The sequence below is a fragment of the Poecilia reticulata genome, chromosome 14 (assembly GCF_904066995.2).
Source record: "Poecilia reticulata chromosome 14, P_reticulata-male-v2, whole genome shotgun sequence".
NCBI classification, from domain to species: Eukaryota; Metazoa; Chordata; class Actinopteri; order Cyprinodontiformes; family Poeciliidae; genus Poecilia; species Poecilia reticulata.
In genome coordinates, this window is record NC_088843.1 from 3,603,183 (window position 1) to 3,625,758 (window position 22,576).

The 22,576-nt window shown below is 36.0% G+C and overlaps 1 protein-coding gene across 1 annotated transcript; it reads right to left on the reverse strand.

The window, feature by feature from the left end:
* Positions 1-73: 73 nt before the first annotated feature.
* Positions 74-22,469, reverse strand: lars1b (leucyl-tRNA synthetase 1b). Its single transcript, XM_008426947.2, has 32 exons — positions 22,321-22,469; positions 21,936-22,057; positions 21,353-21,440; positions 20,875-20,955; positions 20,411-20,548; positions 20,100-20,261; positions 19,809-19,921; positions 19,284-19,347; positions 18,951-19,039; positions 18,431-18,656; positions 16,279-16,366; positions 15,347-15,423; positions 15,162-15,215; positions 14,910-15,050; positions 14,538-14,615; positions 14,317-14,402; positions 14,058-14,123; positions 13,743-13,825; positions 12,469-12,607; positions 11,933-12,145; positions 11,163-11,220; positions 10,062-10,125; positions 8,699-8,882; positions 8,187-8,277; positions 7,009-7,149; positions 6,163-6,303; positions 4,646-4,756; positions 4,364-4,474; positions 3,437-3,541; positions 2,464-2,559; positions 2,134-2,266; positions 74-856 (listed from the first exon to the last, which is right to left on the reverse strand). The coding sequence occupies exons 1-32, from the start codon at positions 22,324-22,326 to the stop codon at positions 651-653; spliced, it is 3,555 nt and encodes a 1,184-aa protein (XP_008425169.2). The 5' UTR covers positions 22,327-22,469; the 3' UTR covers positions 74-650.
* Positions 22,470-22,576: the final 107 nt, after the last annotated feature.

Genomic DNA, 22,576 nt, shown 5'->3' on the forward strand with positions numbered 1-22,576 from the left:
GTTTAGTTCTCATGTGGGACATTTTTCTACCATAACTTAGACTGTATAAACAAGCAGAGACAAACAAATTGCAAACATTCAAATATTTTTTATTTTTGTGGAAAACCCAGACAAGCACAACTGACAGCTAGAAAATATAAAAGCTGCCCAACAAGCTGAAGAGACATGATATCCCTCACATTTGATGTATAAAATAACACCAGACACATTTCCATTTATATGACAACATCAGGCATTCAGATCACAGCAGGAGCTGCCTGACAATGAACACAAGTGCTCACCCTGTGAGGAGGAGGAGGAGGAGGAGGAGGATGAGGAGGAGGATTGTTTGTTCAGCACAGATCTGTTTAAAAGCTTAAAAACTCAAAATACCAGACAGGAAAAGACTGACCATTTACAAAACTGCCAAACCTGAACCTTCTAAAAGCAGACTGATGTACTAGTACTGTGAAACAAATGCTATATTCTGGTGTTATTTAGCTGTCAATTCTAATTAATTGTAGGTGTCCACAAATTAAAAGTAAAGGAAAAGCGATCTTTTTGTGTCTTCCGACTGAAAAGGCTTTTGTTCTCACTGCAAAAGCTTTTGAAATTTTACAAATAAACTGCTGAACCTGCTCCTTTGTGCCTGTGAGACGGCCTTCTGTACATTATTGGATCAGATAAACCAAAGTATCTCCGATGTCTACAGTGAGGCCGTTGTCAGCCAGAGTGACCTTCTTCTCATCCAGATTAATGTTGAACACAGATTTGCTGGAGATGGGCAGCTTGCCTTGCTCCTCCTGTCCCAATATGGGGACACGCCGTGGGCCGAGCACAGGATCCTCATACCTCATCAGCTTCACTCTGGACAGATCTAGTGGTGAGGTTAAAAAAACAAGAGTCAGTGGGGTAGGCAGAAAATGAAGACAAAAAAAACAAATAGAAAAGAGACAAAAAGGGTTAAAGGGGGAATGGATGGAAGGAAGTGAGATAAAACAGAATGTGGTCATGAACTGGATGACATAATCACAGAGAATTCATATGGATTTATAGGAGCCATATTTTTCCCCAGACAGAGTTGAAGTGTTGTGCAAGATTACATGAGTGATCATAAAAACCCCAATAAAAAATATGACAGACATAAACGGACAAAAAGAAAAGGAAATGAAAAAAAAAAGGACTACCAACTCAAGGAACCCTAGACAAATAGTTCACAGACACACCTAGATGTTTTTTAAACCATAGTGATTAACCTGAACACAAGTGAGTTACGTTGTTTCTTAGCCCAGTTCGATATTAATAAAAATACGAGCTGGGCAAAAAAGTGTCAGATAATAAATCTTTAAATAAATCTTCAAACTGCGTTACAATACATGTTTCGTTAAGGTTTATACTTATTCTTTATGAGCAATGCAAGTCAATAACAATAACAAGACATTTCAGGCTTTTCTTTAAAGCCTGAATGGCAGATTCTGAATTACACCCATCTGGATGTTATGATTTCAAACTACAACTTGATTGATGCATGTATAGGGTTTTACTCAAGAAAGATGAAAAAATATATGTTTTAGTATCAACAAATTAAAGGGAGTTCTTCAGTCCAGCACCAAAACATACCAGATTTAGCCATAAAGGTTAACTGTTCTCTGCAGTACCCGTCAGGTTAACGGTATAAACATAAAGACTAAATTACAACACACAAACTAACGCAGCGCAATGAAATTTTCTTTAGACTGCATGCTATTCTGGCTTCATTGACCTAATCTAACTAAATTTGTAACAGCTGGACTTCCAAGCTGTAGGCACATCTCAGGGGTAATTTCAGCAATCAGCATGCATCCAGCTATAGTTTAGATTGGAAAAAGGTCAAAAGACTAGTGAATGCGCAATTTCCGTTTTCCACATTTCTACACTGGCAGATGGCAGAGACTCAGAGAAGTCATTTCCAAGGCAGATTTGTAAACAACATGCATCTGAATTTACTTATCCACCAGGAGGTGTGACAAACCAAAAATAAGAATCAGCTCAACTCCGAAATGACTCACCGGTTTACAGATTATTTGATCTAAACAGAGTAAATACTTTTATGCATGCTCTCTAAAATACAGACTTATAATAAGACGTTTTTGAGTTTCAAAATGTGCTGCTGACCTTTTATGAGTCTGTTGACTTTGGCTAGTCGACGGACAATGGCGTCTTTGCTGTCTCCCTGCCGGATGTCCAGCTTTGTGGAAAACAGGCCGTTGGCTGGTTGAGGGTTGACCAGGGACATGGCAACTCCAGGCTTGGAAGGAACAACAAAGTTTATTTTGTTATAATTTTATTAATCCTCAACATAAAGTTTGCAACATGATGCATCATGTATGCAAACAAACCTGCAGCTAAACATAAAAAATTTTATCTGCTGACATTCATAAAACATTCAGAAATAAATATTTTCTGTCATTTTTTTAGCGTCCATTACACATCAGGAGCCTTTACCTCTGATCTAAACACACTGAACGGTTTCCCAGGGCAACAATCCTCCTTCACTTTGTCATCAGCCTCAGATGCAAATAAGACATCAATCTGCTCCAACTGTAGGGGGGAAACAGGAGAAAACATATCAGTGCACAGCTGAGCAGACCAACCACAACGGTGCACTGCTTAGATGTTTTGTGTGTGTTTGCTCTACTGGCACAGACTGGCAGCGTTAACTAGACTCAAACAGTAAACAGCCTGGCCTTCTCCAGAATATCACACATTTTCTGTGTTTTTGGAGAGAAAACAGCAACTGGAAGTTAAACTAGATGTAAAACAGAATACTGAACAGAGCTGCATGACAGAATTTTATTTTATTTTTTTACACCATTTGCTCATTTAGTTTCCTATGCAAAGCACGCTGTACCCAGCATGCTTTGCATAGGATGGAATTTGGCCTCTGCATTTTACCATTATTTTTATCCATGTAGACAGGCTGGGAGCAATCTAAGGCCACTTTATTACTTAGAAAGCAACAGCTCCCAAGTGATCTGAGTTCAGCAGAAGCCATTTTAAAGCAGCAAACTGAAGCCATTTAACCATCTACACCTCTTCTCTGCTGACCGTTCTTTTCTCAGTGAAGTATCACTGATGGGACCTTTGTCTAACTACTGGTTTGTGCAGCAAGAAATACACCATGTAATATCCAGTCCTTGAAACGCACGGAAATTCTAGGTTAGCCTTTTAGTTTACTGTGCAAACACAAAGGTTTAATTTTTAAATATGTGCTAGTTTGTAAAAAAATATTATCTGGAGTTGTAGGTTTATTTATTTGTCAGTATTAAGCTTTTTAGGAGAAAAATAAAGTTGCTTATAGATAAATATTACAGATAATCATTGCCAACTTGGTCACAGAAGACTGAAAATCATAAAGCATTGTGAGCAAGAACAGATGAAACTTTGTGTTGAATCTGAAGAGAGTGAAGTCACAGACCTCCAGAGAATTAGTCAAGTACACCAGGTTCTCCATGAGAACCGCTCGCTCATCAAACTCCAGCTCTAGATCCAAGACCGTGGGTCCGTTCTTCTCCAGGTTCTCCTAAAAAACACAAACACAACCAAACAGAAAGTTTGATGTGAATATAATGCTAAAAGTACTAACAACTCAGCTGCAGAAAATACTTATTGAAAACAGGACACTTTACTATAAATGTACACCATGTATCTGCAGGATGAGCTTAAAAGACGTAAAGAGCAATAAATAAATAATGAAGTTTATCATGAATATTACCATGGTTATTCTGTTTGATCACTTGAATAAAGACTAACACACCTAGGAGAAGTGACTCATACATTTTTAAAAGAGAAATGCCTTTGATCAGCATTATTATTAGCTGCTTTAATCAAACATATATATACAGTTAAGCTCTAAATGAGATAAGAAAAGCACAATCTTTGATGACATTTTAGAGCAGGTATTAAATAGTTCTGTCCACTATTGGATGCTTCACACTGACTATGTATTATAATAACATATATAGTCAGTACAAAACATTAGCTCCCTTAGCCCTACCACATGAGAGTTCAAAGAGGGAATATATCTCAATGATAAAAGATGATGTTGTGTTTGTGAAAGTTTGGAGTAAAGATTTAAACTGAACAAAAAAGCTGTAAAATTCTACAGCCTTCCATTAATAAATAAAACAATATATAGTTTTTATGCATTAGCAGGGATACATCCCATGATTGCATCTTTTCTGAAATATTCAATCAATCAAAAATCCTACACCATATTAGTTTCACGTTACATGCATTTGGCCTTAAAACGAAGAAGAATTGGTCAAAATCAAAAACTGGCATGTGCCTGAAAAAACCTGAGTAGTGCACTTTCAATGTGACCCTTAAAACTAATAATAAATACCTTGATCATGGCAACAAATGGCATGACTCTCTTCATGTACTTCTTCAGCTCAGGCAGGGCTCCCAGCTCGCTGGCTATGACTTTGTTGTCTGGCAGGATCCCATTGTTGCTCTGCTCACAAACACAAAGAGGTGCTACAGATTTAAACAAAAGCTGAGTGTGAACAGCTGAACGAGCCCCAGCATTAACTTGCACTGTGTCTTAAGCACAACTATATAAAAAATAAAGAGCAAAGAAACATTGCTCTGTGGAAGTGTTTTTTTATTATTATTTATTTTTTACCTTGTAGTGCTTGCCGAGCAGAGATAAGGCGCTGTGTTGCCATGGAGGGTAGCTCTTAGCCACATAAATAGTGCAGTGGGACGGCTTAGCAGGGGGCTTAGAGTCACCTTTCTATGAAAAGAGAAAAATGCATTTAAGAAAAAAATAAATAAAAACAACCTTTTAGATGTGATTGATTTGTTGTTAACTCACAACACGAGGTGGTTGCAGGGGAATACAACTTTGGGGTTAAATAGGATGATATAACAAATACATATGCTTTTTGATGCTCGTTAGTGAGTGATCTGTTCATTTAACGTACATGGCAGCTGTCTATATACAGACTGTACCACATGAGTCATGATGGGGAAAAGGTTCATAAGAGAAAAAATATAAAATATATTATCAGAAATCTCTACTTTCTAACAAAGATTAAATATGAAACCATATCATAAAATTAAAGTCAGCCCTTCCAGTTGTTTGTTTCCCTCTTTTCCTGTTCTCTTCCAGTTCTGCCCCTGTGCTCCCAAAACATTGGTAACAAATCAATAACTTCAGCCTGGGAGCCCAAGATATCACCCGTCTTAGATACATTGTCAGTACCTGCTTTGCTTTTCCCTCTCAGCTGCAGAAATCCAGATAATGAACAGACAAACTTCTCCATTGTCAACACAAGACTTAACACTCTTGGTTTATCTAAAAGGATGACAGATGCTGCAGGAAGCTCGGCATCAATAATCCACAACTGCTGCATTTCAGGCATGACACACAGAGAAATAAAGAAAACCCCAAAGCAACATTTCTTCTCGTTTCATTTTGCTTATGAAATCATAATACATTATTTTTACCCTGATGGTCAAGAAAAAAATCTCATTTAAACAAAAGCCCTCTCTAGTCTGAAGTCTGTTTTTTTTATTATTATTCATTTTTCCCTCATTGTTGTGCTTCCCGTGAAAACAATAATAAACTGTGAAACATCTGTTGACGAGAGAAAAAACACTCAGCCTCCAGTTTCTGGCTGTTGGAGGTTTTGTTAACAAAATGTTTGGTTTTCATTCAACAAGAAAAAAAAAAAAAACTATAAAAAGAGTGTGATTAATTTTAAAATTGATTTTTATTCTTACAAAAAGCCATCATATCTACAATGTAAAGAGCATGCAACAGCTCTTACACGTTTCAGAACGTTAAATTTAAATGTGAAGCCTTTTCAAGATCCTCGTGATTTAAATTGAATACCTATCTGAATAAGACATTTTATTCATTGGTAACTTATCTATAATGATTAACAACATAGGTGGTTTTGATTTTAAATCCCTGAAGTCAGTTGTGTTGTGTTAGTTTTGTCAAAGGATAAACTAAAAACTCCAGAATTTATTAGAAAGTGATCAACAAAACAGAATAAAAAAAAAATCAACTGGGCGAATTTCCAACTAAAAATTGTTTTTGAAAAGCATAAATAAAAAAGATTAATTGACGAAGCCGTGAATTAGTAAGCACATTGATTTAGGACACAAGCGAGGATAGTAGACATATTATACCTTGTTTTTGGGAGGAAGCATGTATGATTTGAGTCTCAAACGGAGGTCGTGTGCCGTCTCCATCAGGTACTGAGAAGAACGAATCAGAACCTCATCGACGGGTCCGGCCACGGGCCATGATGCCTTCATCAGAGAACCAGTCTGTGAGAGGCAAGCAGGAGACGAGAGAAAGGAGATTCTTATTTTAAAAAAGTGGAAACAAAAACTGGTCTCATCAATTACATAATCAAAAGCCACAGTGCTTATGTAATTGCCCTAGCAGGACTCGGTTGTGCTTGAGCGTGTGGAAAAACAACATATGATTTCAGCTTGTGGTACCAAGCACAGGATGAGGGGAAAATAAAGGTAGGTGAGGGGGGCTCTTTTGTTGTTGCTAAGCAACAACTGAAAAACATATCTCCAACACAGCAGTTCTCCTTTATATTCACAAATTTGAGTGTTAAAAATATTCATGGCTCTCAGTGCTACAGGAAGCGTGTAACAGTGAGTGCAGAGGAAACGGCTCAGTGTGAAGACAGGCTCCCAGCAGACTTGGATTTCACCACTGGGATCTTGTCAGTAGCCATTTCACACCAGTAAATGAGCAGTGGGAACAAGTGCTACTGCGGGCCAGCCGTGAACCTGGAAGTTTAAGCTTTCCGATCCCAGGTGCTCTTCATGAATGTAAATTAACACATTACGGTGACCCGTTTTGGTTGGCTGCATTTCTCTGTTGTATGTAAAAGTCTATGACGAGGAAAAAGCCCAGAGAGAGGATGGGAGGAGACAATCAAAGCCAGATTTATACCCTGAGAGCACACTGTGAACACTAAAAGCAGAGAAATGCCAAAAGTCTATGTTACCTACCTTGCCCAGTAGACTCCATGTGTATTCACAGAGGTGTGGGCAGATGGGGGCCAGCAGCAGTGTTTGTCTCTCTATGAACTGGAAGACCAGGGCTCTGTGCATGCCTTCAATAGCCAGCTCACGGTACTTATCTTTAGCCGCCTAAAGCAAAAACATGAACAGTTTTAAACTTCCACATTAGTTACAATGTGCACAAAACAATAGTAACTATCCCTGACAAGTGTTTAGAAATGGATACATGAAAGGGTAAAAGGAGATGGAAAAAAAAAACAGATCTGTAAGGATCAGTGTACTTTAGTAGCATGATCCAACAGCAGCAAAACTAAATAAATGTGCTTTCTGTCAAAGCTGATCAGACTTGGATATTAACTTAAATGACTTCTTAACAAAATTGTGTTTAATCAGAGCCACTCCTCTGATGCATCACTCGGTTGTTTTTCAATTTCAACCAAGAATTTCATGAGGCATTCCTTTAGAATCAGCATCATTAACAGCAAGCATGTTCAGTTTAGAAGCTGTAAAGATTTACTAAGATTAACCATTATTAGTGTTGGTAAGGTTTTTAATATAAAACAATGCAGTATAAAGAGAATATAACCTATTTTTTAGGGTCTCAAATAACAGACTAATCATAACACAGCAGCCGGTTGTAAACACATCTGTTATGGAAAAGGCTGGATTTGAAAATATTGGCAGCATTTTAGAAATTTCAGCTGACAAACTTTATGTTTTTTTAGCAAGTACATAAAGAGACTGCTGTTTTTGATGTCAGTACAAACCACACTAATAATGAACAGAGGAGGGAAATGTGAAATATAATTAGTAATCTTTTAAAGGTAGAAAAACAAACAATAAAAATATGCTTTTAAATACAATTATTTAAAAGAAATTCCTGAATCAGTTAAAACTGGTTGGTGGACTAGCTTGTTCACAGAGTGACACCTCCTCAAAAAAAAACATATTATAGGCTACATCACATTGAAAACTATTTACAAACAGATCTTAGTTCTTTAGACACTTGCCTTACAACTTTTAATTGCTCTTTTTTTATATATTCTGAAAAAATTACAGAGATTTTAATGGTTCATAACACTTCTCATAATAGCGTAATCTCAACGCTTTAGAGACATTCTTATTTTTTGAGATAAATATATTTCTCAGAAACTTCATGTACTTACCTGGAACTCAAAAAAGCCGCTTTTCAGAGCCTCCTTGTACATCATCCTCTCATAATGCTGCTCTGTCTTCAAGATGCCTGCATTCATTTCACTACAGAAAAGTCCATGTAATTATATTATATAAAGACATAAGAATAGCAGAGCTGTTGCTCTGGAGATAGAATGCTCATTTTCATAAAACTTCAGCGTTTCACAATGCAGCTTTTCCAGGACATGAGTCTTTTGTTATAAGAGACAACCCTATTGCAGAAAGTGCCTCATAATTAGTAGGTACAAATTGCAAGTAAAGAAATACGTGTTACTCAAAAATGTTTTGGGGTGAATTTTAATCAAATTCAAAACAATTTTTAAAAAATTAAGAGAAAACATCCTTCTGAAATGCACTGTCAAGATTATTATGAAGACAGATTCCAGATAATATGAAAAGAAATGCATCCCATCTAGCTTAAACATTTGATCAAGTTCTAGATCTTTACAAACCTCAGCATTACTCAGCTCATTTTCCCACATACCTTTCAAACACACGATCGTTGAACGTGTCCGCAGGCCCAGTCCTCAGGTTGTTCTGGTTAGCAATCATCTCCTTCACCCACTCCACCCACGTGTAGAGGCGAAGAATGCCGGCGTCAGCCATGGTCTCCACAAAGTTAGCATCTTCCACCGTGTCCCCAGCGTCAGCTAGAGCCAGACGCATACCTGAAAAGAGCAAAGCGATGCAAAATCCACAGAACAAACTTCACTTAGATTATGTAGTCTGAAAAATAAGTTGTGTTTAATGTAATGCAAACACCGTACATAACTCTCCCTACGTTTATAATTTGCTTCATTTAAACTGGGGATGCATTTGCATTAATGCCAGAACGGCCGATGTTAATCATTTTTTAATATATAGGTGTCTGTCCCATAAATAAAAGTGGGCTGATATTAATAACTGATTTCCATTTTTCTCTTGTTTCCATTTGTGTATGTGTTTCAGGTTGAGGAGGGAGGCTGGTCATGTGGTGTTTGTTTGGTCATGTGACAGTGATGCAGCACAGGACGTTTACTTAAAGCAGAGACGCAATGTCGACAATCAATAGGGTAGGAAAATATATCCAACATTGGTAACTATTGGTTATAAGTCAAAACAGCAATAATAATATTGAATATTGATATAAATATTGCAACTTTTCAAATTGGTGCATCTTTAATTCCTGTTATTCATAAGGCTTTGGAGGAAGAGAATCTTCTACTTCAAAAATATTTTATTCAAAAATACTTTAATGATGGTCTAAGTAATACGTGCAGCAGTTCACACAAACACAGCACACAAGATTTTTTTTAAAACATATCCAAATTAATTCTTATTGGTCCCCATGGCATCCTAAAATTATCTCCACTTTTTGTTTCTATTTTGAAGGCAGCCTCTTGAGTCAACTATGTGAATGAATGATTTAGGATTTAAGACACATAATCTGACTACGCAAGGCCAATAAAAATTAGTTAGACCCAAGAAACCACACGCATTGGGCATTATTTGTGGTTCTTTTAAATGTTTTATAAGAATATTCAAAATTAAGCAAACACTAACATACTACCATGACAATTAAGAGCTGCTATAGGCTGTTATGAACAGCTTTAAAAATAAATAAAAAAGCTGTTAATAACAGCCTGGAGCAACTCTAATTGTAACCTGGGAATACGATTGTGTTCATGTTCAATTACAACCACTAGTTGGACAGGAAATGTTCACCACATAATCCCGTGGAATACCCTATGTAGTGTAAAAATACACTGTAATGGACAAGAAAACTCTTATAAGGAGAAAAAGAAGAAAAGATTGAAGATGATACATAAAATGCAAAAAGATGCAGAATAGATGAAGAAGCACATTACCGTCAGCTGAAAACTTGCTGATGGCTTGGCTGAGAGTGAGAAAGTTTCCTGTTGATTTGGACATCTAGTAAAAGAACAAAAACATTTTTTCCATATAAGTTCAAAACAAATGCATTGAATTAAAACTCCAGACAGAGATCATCAGCTTCAGATGACTAAAAAACATGTACATATTGAAAACAGAAATACTAAACGGTAAACTAAGCAACTTCAAGAAATACTTAAAACACTTAAAGTTCGGAGCCCTTTAAAGAAAATGGGTGAATATCTACCTTTTGCATTACCTCGCAATATGTTTTGTGTTTTCCCTCGCAATAAAGTACTGATTTATTGTGCAATTATCATGCGCCATAATTGAATACTGTAAGCCTTTCTTACGGTGGTCATCACACTTTCTGTGATAATAAAAGGCTTTTGTCAGGTTGTTCCATGTATGTTAATAGCTTCTTGTGAAATATCTGAATTTTTATATATTTTTCTTTAGGATAGAAATGATAGAAAAACAGAAACTTTCCATAAATAAAAAGGAAATAAAAAATTTACTATTTGGACTATTTCTGAGTTATCGCTGGGTAATAAAGTCATCTGAGAGTTTTGATTGTGTCTTGTTTCTGTTGGTAGTCTGAATGGTTTAACAGGCCGTTTTCCCTCAGCCTTACACAAACAGACATAAACATGCAGTGAATAGATCGTTTTTTGAATAAATCAGTTTTTTGGACAAAAGAGTTAAGAATAAACATTGAGGCTCTTTAAATTGACATTTTTGACTGCATACAAAATAAACCAGCAAATATTGCGAGGTAACCCGTGTTTCCCCCGTGTCCCCTAGAAGGCTTCGTAACAAACTACTTCAAGCTTCAGTCATAAAAAAAACAATTATTTTAAACAGCAAAACAAAAATGGAGAATGGTTATTTAAATTCTGCATTTAGCAAAAATTTTACATTCTAAGATTTATTTCTGAATCTTTCATAAAAACAAAAGATACAATTTACTGCCTTCATCCAAAAAAAAAGAAAAGAAAAAAAAACGCTTTATAGACTCTTCAGGGTTTAGTATCACTAAAACTAAAATCATTATGATTTAAAAATGCTCGACTTACCTTTTCCGAGTTAAGGAGCAGGTGTCCGTTTGCTCGAACTGCTTGAGGCCACTTCCCACTGTAACAGAAAAAACCCCATTAATTCTATTAATGTTGGGTTTCCAAAATGAATTTCCTCCCCCGTCGTTTTGCTGATGGTGGAGAACAGCATCTGAAACTTTGTTGAAAGATATATAAATATAAAACAAAAATACAGTTAAGGCTATGTTAGCGCTCCACGCCCCATTATTCAAAAAGTTTCAAGTCGTTTGGAGACTTCATCTGCTACATCAGCAACGGCCCTTTACGAAACTACTGCGAAGGATGGAAATGTTTTCAGCACATAGGCATTACAGGGGAAATAAAGGGTAAACATTGACACAACTGTGATATTAAAACAAATAACACATTAATAATGGTACACATTGGAGTGGCTGAAATCTGTAACAGTTTGCATCAACCATAACATGACAAAACCTGATGATGATTTAAAACCTGATTATGTTTTTTAATGCTTGTAAATTTTAGTCCAGGAATAATGGGCAGCAACATTATTCTCACAAGAGAAAAGATGAACTGCAGTGAATTTAGGCTGGCTATATTCCAGCTGTAGGCCTCTACAGTGTGTGGAGAACTTGATAAATTAAAAAAAATATTTTAAACAAATCAAAGTCTTTTTTGAAAGGCATTGTATTCATTTACCTTTTTCATGTTAACTACAACTCCCAACTTTAAACTAAATCAATAAAACTCTAAAAGTTATACCGGCAGGTCAAACAGGAAAAACTCACCTGTCTTTGGGCCACATGGCTACATGGTTATACAGGTAATAGGAGAGGTGGTTGGGCACAAGATCCTTTCCAGACGCGCGGACATCCACCGGGTACCAGTACTCAAACTCCCTCCGCAGCCTCTGTAGATGCTCCTTAGGGATGTCGGTCTTGGGGAAAGGAGACGACTTAAAGAAGATAAAGTCCCATACTTCTCTGGTCATCTGCTCTGGCCTGTCAAAGCAAGAAAACATGGCTAAGGGCTATAAACTTTAACGAATCTGGTATTCTGCTGACAGAGCGATGTATTTAGGTGCTTATAGCAAACTCCAGTGATACGAAGTTGTGGATTCCAGCATCAAATTTCTTAATTTGTTACATGTTAGGAGATATTTTTATGAGTCTTCTCTATTCTAACTCTCTGGAATAAAATGTCTGGTTGATTGTTGCAGAGAAAAAAAAGACGAAGAAGACAAAGTGTGGAAAAAAAACAGACATAAATAGCTTCAAGTTCAATATTTACTTCAAGTGCAGGTCTGTGTGTGGTGAATAATTACTTGATGCCCAGTGGAGAGTCCCCTTGTCCGTTCAGCACACCTCCCTGGAGGAGGTGGGCTACAGTGTAGTAAGCCATATAGATTGTGGAGTCCGATAAAGACTCGATCAGCCACTGCTCGTCCCAAGGCAGCCGTGTTCCTATGGTAACCACGGGACAGAGTCACACACAGACAACCAAAGATACACACAACAAAAATATTTTAAAAGACAAAATAATATTTATTACTTTGCACTGATTAAATGTTTAAGGCTGCTAATTAAATGAATTTTCAGTCTTGTTCCACTTGGTTCACATGCAGACAAAAGAATGTCTCAATCCAAATCCAAAGATTTGGATTGAGTTGTGTAATCCTTCCAAAAATAAACAGCGATGCAATCTGGTGATGCCAGAAGACAAAACCACAAGTAATCTCTAAACAGCTGTTATGACAGATAACCTGGATTTTATATACTTTAAAAACATAGCTTTGGGGAAGAGGAACAAAAATCCATGTTTAGTTTATTTTTAGTTTCAGATCCTCTGTGCTCATCTTTTTGTGTTAGAGAAAAACAATTAGCCATCATGTGACAAGCAACAAGAAATTCCAACCAATATCTGCAGCTTAAAAATCTGAATGAATGTGTTTGTTATTTAAACTTTTTGACCCATTTCCCACTATTAGTTCCTTGAGGGCATCAATAACTGCTGTATATGTGCTTCAAAATACAGCTGATTGTAATTGCTATTTGTAATATTTGTGCTTGTTAAGCAGTGACACATTTTTAGCCAAAAACAACAAAAACAGATTCTTTAGATATTTTCTCACAGTACTGAGATTTCAATAAATGTAACAAAATCTATTAGTTCTGTATTGTCTTAATACAGAACCTTATTTCTGTAGTAAGGTTTTTACTACATCAAATACATTTTTATGCCCTCAAATTATAAATCTCTAACTGTAACCACATTTATCAAATATTTTACTTATTTTAGAAAAAAACTTTAATAAAACATTTTATTTGAATCTACAAGAATGCAGGATATATTTAGCCTTTTATTTAGGCTCCATACTGCATCTGTTCCTGCAGAAACACAAGTTAGTGCTAGATGCTCTGTGACCAGGCCTTTGTCTCCATCTGTAGACAAAAAACCTTCATACAAACAGCCGTTTGAAACGTTCAGGTGTCACACTGTTCTCTTCCATCTTTTACATGGTTGCATGTCAGGTGACCAAGAAACAAGGAAGAAATAGAATTATGGGGATTTTTTTATGTTATTGAACTGTAAACCTACCAAGTCCGTAGGTACGAGAGCAGGCATGTTCCTGCAGCCAGGCTAAAGTTGCCTCAAAGTTTCTTCTAGTCTCCTCACAAAATCTGGAATTTTGTACACAAACAAAATACAGAGTAGGTAAATTATTTTTGACCTTGCAGTGTTTTACCTTTTCATAATTTTTTTTCAACAGTTTAAAAAAAAACCCCTAAGAACTCTGGAGATAAATATAAATGTCCATTATATGCATTTCTGACTTGTTATAAGACCCCTGAGAAGTGGGCTCAAACCACACGAAACAAAAACATATTTAGATAATGAAGTCATTGTTTTTACGTTTCCAGTGACTTGAGGGCTGCATTGGCCTGCTGCTTCCACTCAGCCTCCCCGTAGTCCAAATACCTGTTCAAATACCAAACCAGTTTTATTGATCTTTTCAGAGACTGAAGCAAAACACAAATATGAAATTCTCTAGAATGAATGAACTAAATAGAGCATGTATCTTAGATGAAATTCAAAACACTCAATACCCATAAATAGAAATAAAAATGTATTCAAATGACAAAAATACAATTATACAAAAGATTGCACTTACCACTGGTCACAAAGCGCCACCACACACTCATCAGCTGAACGTGACATGACCTGTTTCTCAGGTTCCATGTAAATCAAGGCCTCACCCTTAAACAGATAAACATCGCACAAACTGAGAATGGTAAAATAATATGAAAACATGCATTATAGAAACACCCCACGCCAACACATCTGTGCACAGACGTATATAGAACTAAATCCAGATGAAGTTAAACATGTTACCTTCTCCACCATCATGATCTGGATCGGCTTCTTCACATCTTGAACCTTCTGCCCCTTGTATCCCTCAACTAGCATGATCTGAGACATTTATTCACAAAGGTTCATCAATATTAAGGAAATGTAATTATTTTAAAACTTCTCACATCATTAAGTGGGCAATGTCTCTGTAGAGTTTCAAGGCAGGAATTGTGTGCAAAAGTTTATTAACATGACTGTGACATGAAACAAAATAAGCTCTTAATAAAGAAAAAACAGTCAAAACCAGTTGAAAGAAATGCAGACATCAGTGGATAATTTTATATTCAACCCAGTATTGATAAAGAAACCCTTCAAACCCACAGTTAACTCCTCCTGTAGTTGTTTGAAACCTACCCCTTCATAAAATCCCTTCAGGTAAACCTTTTCTTTGGCTTCAGCCAGTTTGTCTTTGTCATTTTGGCTCTGGATCTTCAGCTCATCACAGACGAGAGGGGCTGAAAGGTTTCCAAAGCCTGGGATTTCAATGATGGGGACCTGAGGTGTAGGCATTTAAAAATGATAAATAATGTTACACTGGGAAAATATCATTAAATAAATATGTTCAGTCTAAGTGAAACCAAAATTACTTTTAAAAGAGTTGCTTACCGGCTCGAAAGGCAACACCATCTTATCCTCAATTCCATATTTTTCCCTTAGAGCCTGTACAAAATGCAAGAATTCATAATTATTTATTTTTTCTATGAATTCTCAATGAATTGCACAGCAGACATTATTTAAGCAGAAAAAGATTGACATAGGTGTTATTCTCTTACAGCAGAAGTTTATGTCACCTGTTTCTTTTTGATGTCCCTGAGAGCAGCGATGTCATCAGGAGCATCAGATGGCACGCTGGTAACAACCCCAGTACCTGGAGACGAGGAGAAGAAAAGTGCAAGAAAATGCACATGAACAAAACCAATTTATTTCATTCTACTTGGTTCCAAATCTAATAAATGCCCCATGCTGCCACATTTCATTATCTGCTGTGCAGCAAGCACTGGAGCAACAAACGAACTGTGAAAAAGGACACACAAACATGATCTCATTTACTGTTGCTCATTACACTCCATAACCCTTCAAGACAAGATGACAGATTGAGCATGAGAAATTCATTATTATTCATATGGATATTGTGACATTTCGGTTTAGTGATTCAGAAATTCAATTTATGAATATTTACAGAAATCCATCAACAGGACAAAGAATTACTTAGGAGCAAACAGCAGCTTTCCAGCAACAAATACTAAAAATAAAACATCTGCAATAATAAAGGTCTATTTGGGGAACCAATTACACTTCAAGTGGAAAAAAAGGAAAAACATTCAGTATGTCATCAGGACATCACTATATGCACTGACCTTTTAAAGGATTCAAACCCCTTCATGTTTTTTTACATTAACCTGTGACAAAAGTGTTTAGGGCACTTGTAGTCAGTTCCTCTTAATTTAATATCATAAAATGTTTCATCTGATTTACAAAATATAATGCAAATTTGAAATATAATATATCTTAAACATTAAAAAATTGCAAGAAAAATAAAAGAAAAAAAAGAATGTTCGAAAAAACCAAAGAATCCCATGACAGCTAAACTGCCTAAATATGAGAAATCTAGAAAACTGTTATAAATGTGCACATTTTTGCCTTTGTGAGCAACACTGGTAAACAGACTAATATAAATTAATGCAGTAAAGAACTGAATTCATATATTTTGAAGGACTCGTACCTTTGTCCTCCTTAATGGTGAGCATTGGCAAAGCATAGATGATGTTGTAGGAGGTCAAAGGAGCACTCAGGGCACAGCCGAGGATGTCCTGAACAGAGAAGCCATGTCATATCAGTGTGCTCCTTTCAGAATCAGATATTTAAATTCAGTTCAAATTTCTGATTCAAAGTTCATGTTTATAAGAAGCTCAGACACAACTAACAAGCAGCAAATTATTATGTTTACACCAATAAAGATTATATTTTAGATGCATTTACTGTTACGGAGTGAAGCTTCTTCAAACAAAACGGAGGCTCGTATGTCTTTTACTGAACCTTTCTGTTCAGTTCTTTATTGAAGAGAGAAAACGGCGACAGCTGATAACGGCAACAGCTGTTCGTAACCAAGACAACCAAAATATCAACAAAGCAAGATAGTGACAAAACAGAACCAGATACTTAAGCATTCTTCAAAATAAAAGACTTCTTCTATTCAAATAAATCATGTCTTGAACTTAAATATATTTCACTTCATCCTTGTAATTATATACAATCATGTTCAATTCAATTAATAATAATCATGTAATTTATGCTTAACATATAATTGTAAATCAGTCACTTATCATACTGAACAACATATAAGTGTAAAAAAGTCACAACATTTACATTTATACATGGCTGCTAAACACTTTTACAAAGTGTGAGATCTTATTAAGAACATTATGATTGAAAGTTACAACCTCCATGTTTAACATAAGTTAGACAAATTTTCAGCTCTAGCTTGTGACTAGGGTTGTGTAATAATATCGATTTTGCGATATATATCAATATTTTCTTTCCTAGAAAAAAATCACTATTCATCCGCAAGTATCTTCACATCCAACTGTCACCTTGCTCACTCACTGCTTGCTTCGCCGGGAGAGTGATTAGGTCATCAGGCTTAGAGTGATTCCTTCAGATGTTAAGTGTCAAGGTTAAAAAGGTATCAAACTATTCAGAGCAGGTACTTGGTGCACTTTATTTACTTTACAAATGCATGTAACCTACAGTTTGTACTGTTTCAATTAAAAGAAACATGTTTTCTCACCACTTCTTTGATTCATTTTGTCCAGCTGTCGACTTTAAGTCTGTGTCCATGTCCAACCAGAGCCAGGTATTGTGTAGTTGGTGCTTTTAATCAGTTTTCAGTTAAATTAATTCAGTTAAACTCTATAACAGTCACAAAATGTCACCAAAATCACTCTGTCCCTCTAAAATCTTTCAGAAAATCGCAAAAGTGTATTGAACTGTATCGGTAGCTGAATATCGCAATATATATCATATCGTTAGCAGAACATCGTGTATCGTATCGTGAGATTATTGTATCACTACAGGCCTACTTGTGATTGTACAGATTTGAACTTTAAAATACACCAAGTTTCATTTTAGTTACTGAAGGCAAGTTTTAACCAGTTATTGAAATCTCTGTCTTAAAAGCAGACGTTTATAAATATCCTCTTCCTTGATGGAAAAGCTGGTAGTGGATGAAGTAAAAATAATGTTCAGATTTCAATTCCCCTAACAACAATAACCCAGTTTCAGGAGCTTCCATCTCCCCAGGGTCCCAGTAACAGATTGAATTCTAACCTGTTCCACAATCTTTCTAATAGGGGCCATTTGCTGCTCTTCATCATAAGCATGTGGTTTTTTTCACAGCATTTCAACGCCAGTCAGAACTACGTCACACAGAATGGATGATTACCATTTGTGCAGTCTGAGAGGAAATGTCACTCTGACAAGGAGTTGGATTCTCTGAATGGAGTGCAGAGAACAGCCTGAAATGGATCAGTCTGAGCTCATCAGACTGACCAAGGTAGCCTTCTGATCATTCAAAACCTTCTTCTCTTCAGCCACGTAAAACCTCTCTTTTCACTTTGAATAAATGTGAAAACATAAGTTCATCACTTCATCGGTTCTTTTGTATAACTGATGTCCTGGAGTTATTTTGATCTAGAACATGTCAGATTTTGAGGCTTTGTTTCTTAATTAAATAATTTATCTTTCAAATCAAAATGCAAATTACTCTGGCAACCTGTCAACATTGTTTCCTGCCTCTCTCTCATTCATCTAGGCTTTTGATTATTATTTTAGTATCTCTTGTGTTTGTTGGGTGCAAAACATAACAGGCTCTCTACCTGCCCAAGTATTTCCATGATCACTGGCACCACTCCATTTTCCTTGGTGAAGCCCTGGAAGGACATGTTCCTGGCAGACCTCCTGGTGGAGATGAAGACGTCTCCATTGGCCGTTTCAAAGGCGACATACTTCATGTCGGGTCTCACCCAGCAGTTGGTCTGACCGAACATGGTTTCCGGTCTCAGGGTGGCAGCAACCAGGAAGATGTTTTTGCCTTTCATACCACTATTGGGACGACAGCAAGTATTCAAATCTGACTTCTTTGTGAAGAATTAGTATATTCAGTAATATTAGTTTCAGATTTATTTACATAAGCTTGATAAAAAAAGAAAAAAATAATAATCCTAGGAAGTTGCAAAAAGAAAAGAGTCATCATCACACAATTCTGTTCAAACAAGCAATCTGGCAAAAGGAAATTATGAGATTATGTGTTTAAAAGCAGTGCAAAAAAAGAAAAAAATAATTACTTAGTCAACTAAACATATCACAGCAAGTAAGACCACAGTCATGATATTTTACCTGCTGTAAAACACTTTGGATTTAAATTTTGCAGTGTAAGGTTCAACCACCTTCATCTTGATGAGTGTGTATTCCTGAGGTCCCACACCCTGCAAATGACAGAAATGAAACAAAATGCTACACTTTGGTCATCATAGTGTGAAAAAGGTTACACTTGATGTCTTTGAATGAAAAACAAATTTATATGGAATCACAAGCCTTCAGTTTAGATAAACTGGTGTTAGGATGTAGCTGAATATTTTACATGCGTAGTAAACTGAATAAACATTGTTCATGTGCACTACAACATTTTGAATTTGGTGTTTGATATTTTAATAAGCACAATGTACATACCTCCCCAGTTTGCCTGTCATGGTCCATGCATGGCTGTCCGTCCTTGGGAGAGTAGATGGTGTACCTGTAGAGAGGTAAACAATATTCATACCAAACTCCATTCAAACAACTTTAAAATCCTTTATTTTTCATAAACATTCTATGAAATTGGTTTCATATTCAGCTGGTAAAAAGGAAGACAGCATAGAACAGGAAAATATGTTGTCAGTTTTGATGGACAGCCATGTCTTGGTAAATTTGATTATTTTTCCAAATTGTATCATAGCAAAAAGAGTTAAACATAAAATGTACTCCAAACTTTATGATTTTTAAAATTTTGAAAACACGTTTTAATTTTCTTTGATTTCAAAACTATGTTGTAAATTTTCTAATTCCTGTACAATATGTTAAAGGTTTGTGGCTGTAACCTTACAAAACATGAACAAGTCAAGAAAACTTTTGCAGTAAAATTCAACCGATGTAAGAAATAAAAACTGCATAGGTTTATGCAATTGAACAAAAGTGCAACTGTTCAAAAAAATTTACCTCTTGCCAAACTTGATCTTCTTCCTGTCTTTCAAGGTGAGAAATTGCCACCTGACAAAAGAGTCGTAGAAGGGGTTCACATCAGTAGTGATGAAAGACCGCCTCCAATCCACCTACAGAATAACAGATTATTTAATTTTTTTACATTTTGATGAAAGGAATTTGCCTCAATGATGCAACAAAGAAGCACAAAAAGCACAATGAGTTCAGATTTATATAAATCTAATTACTTTCAGTATAAACAAAATAGAAAAACACAGCAGCTAGCAATAGCTTTATATGTTTAGTCACCTTGACTCCCATTTGTTTGAGGTCTTTGACTGCCAAAGGAGGGAAGTACTCCAGCCAATGTTCTGCATGAGCAAACTTGACAATTTCATTGTCATTTAGGCCTAAAGACCTCATGATGTGCCACTGGTATGTGGAAGATCCAGATTTGGCCACCGCTTTACTCTGACAAAGAGATTTTCAGTCAGTGGAAACAGTTTACATGAAAGCAGTTAAAAACAATACATACAAACACAAACATAGAATACCATTCAGTTTTCATTGAGACACAATTTTAATGTAGGAAATTATTTCAGCTGTCAGATAATCCCAACCTTCTTGCCCTTTGTTTTGTCCTTGATGATGATTTCATCAGCAGCCTCGGGTTTCTCCTTCTCCTCTTCATCCTCATCTGGAAACAGGGGAGGGTTTCCATACAGCTCCATCTCTCTCTTCAGCTTGTCTGCACAGGCCTAAGAGTGAACAAAATGTGAAATGAAGATCAAATTATGGATTGATTTAAGCGGACTACATGGAGCAGAAATGCTAACGTGATAATAACTCAACCTACTTTCATAAAACATTCAGATTCAATAAGTACTTGAATCTGATTGATCTACTTCAATCAGATTCACTACATTTATTCTCTACATTGAATAAATAAAACCTTGTTGCATAATGCAACTTACATTAATTTCCTGGTGGGAATTCTTATACTATTAAACACTTTTTATTGTTTAAAGTAAAAGCGAAGACAGATTGTAGTAGCTAGAAATGAAAATAAGAAGAAGATGCCAACCTTGATTGGCATTCCTGTGCAGTGCAGACCAAATGGGAAGAGGCATTTCTTCCCCTTCAGAGACTGGTAGCCAACAGCAAACTGGAGGAACAAATCAGAACAAGAGAAGCTCAGAGGAAAAAGTGGAAAATCTTTAACATTTTCAAGCTACCAGACAGACAGCATCCTGGAATATTTTTTATGTAATATATTATTTCAACCAAGGGCAGTCTGCACAATCAACACATTTCTTAGGATAACACACTTCTATGAACAGTCCATTAAACATTAATATAATAATTTGCAATTAAAACCAACTTAAGCTTAAGATTCTGATTTGTTTTAACATTAAAATTAGTGATTTTTTTTCTTCCATACCTTATTTTTGAATTTACTACAAGTAATATGGTTGTTTAAAAAACTGCTAACAATTTGATTCTAAGTGAACAAGATGAATTTAATTTCTCTGTATTCACCTTCGTCCGAGTATCCAACTTACCTCACACTTTGACAAGCTGAAGGTATGGCCAAGATGCAATCGACCATTCATATACGGATAAGGAAAGTTGACAAAGTACTTGTTTTTGCTGTAAAAAAATAAAGAAAATTAAAGTTATAAAAAAAGACCTTTTAGTCTCTTCCTGTTTTGGTAACTGAGGTCTTACACCAGACAGTAACAGATTTATAACTGAAGAGGTTATTTGATTTTTATCTTGAAATGGAAAAAAAAAAAGTCACCCTAAAATTTCACATTTTATGGTATTTCTGTAATTGTTTTAACAGAAACATATGATCTGGGCGTCATGTAAAAGTTGGTTTAACTGCTTTTTGGTGTGAAATTGTTTGCTTTGACATGTCATTTGCTGACATACCTGTTTAATTCAATTTATTCTCTCTGTACCTATGTTCTTTCACTTCAACAGGCGCCATAATATAATAATGAGGACATATTCATCACAATAAGAGAAACATCTGCAGAAGAAATATTGTATTTAACGTACACTTTAAAATATATCCGTTTTGTTACCTCGACAGAGCAAATTTTCAAGGCAAACTGAATGACAGTGACAGCAGCTACTCACTTTGAAGTTTCTCCAATAGTTGACGGTGCGTCATTCTCAAATGCTCTCTCCTTCTCCCATTTCTCCTGGATTTCCAACTCAATCTTTCTCAAGTAGTCCAACTTGGCTGTACCCTTTCGCTCCTTGAATACAATGTTAAGCAAGAATTTATTTCTTGGAGAAAATTCTCAACTATTTAAAATATTAGTGAACTCGTGTTGATAATGTAATAGTAAACATAACGACATTGATTTCATTTTTGGCATAAGATTTAGGCAGCTGGCTCGGGAGCTCATGCTAGCTAAAGTAGCATTCAGCTACAATAAGTTCACACATAAAGATGGAAAGTGTATTCATTTACTCAATAGAAGTAGAAATAACTCTGAAATACATGCTTAGAGCTTACCGTCATTCTGTAACAATTCGACAACAGCGTGCTTTTCTGTAGCTTAAAGAGAGGAAATAATATAAAACTCCAATGACAAGAAAAATCCACGCCACCGGTGTCTGGATGATGACACCGACAATCGGCATTCCGCAGAGCATTCTGGGTATTGAAGTCTCCACGAGGTCTTAAGCGTTTACTTTGAAAAACAAATAGCCGGCCACTATTTTGATTTAAATATAGAAGGTTTTGCTAATGTTAAAATAATATGTGAATA

Excerpts from the sequence above, each read along its gene's own strand:
- lars1b (XM_008426947.2), bottom strand. Across the intron at positions 12,146-12,468 it reads GACTCTCCACTGGGCATCAA|GCCAGAGCAGATGACCAGAG; the intron begins GTAATTATTCAC and ends TTGCTTTGACAG. Across the intron at positions 7,150-8,186 it reads GCGGCTTTTTTGAGTTCCAG|GCGGCTAAAGATAAGTACCG; the intron begins GTAAGTACATGA and ends TTTTTGCTTTAG.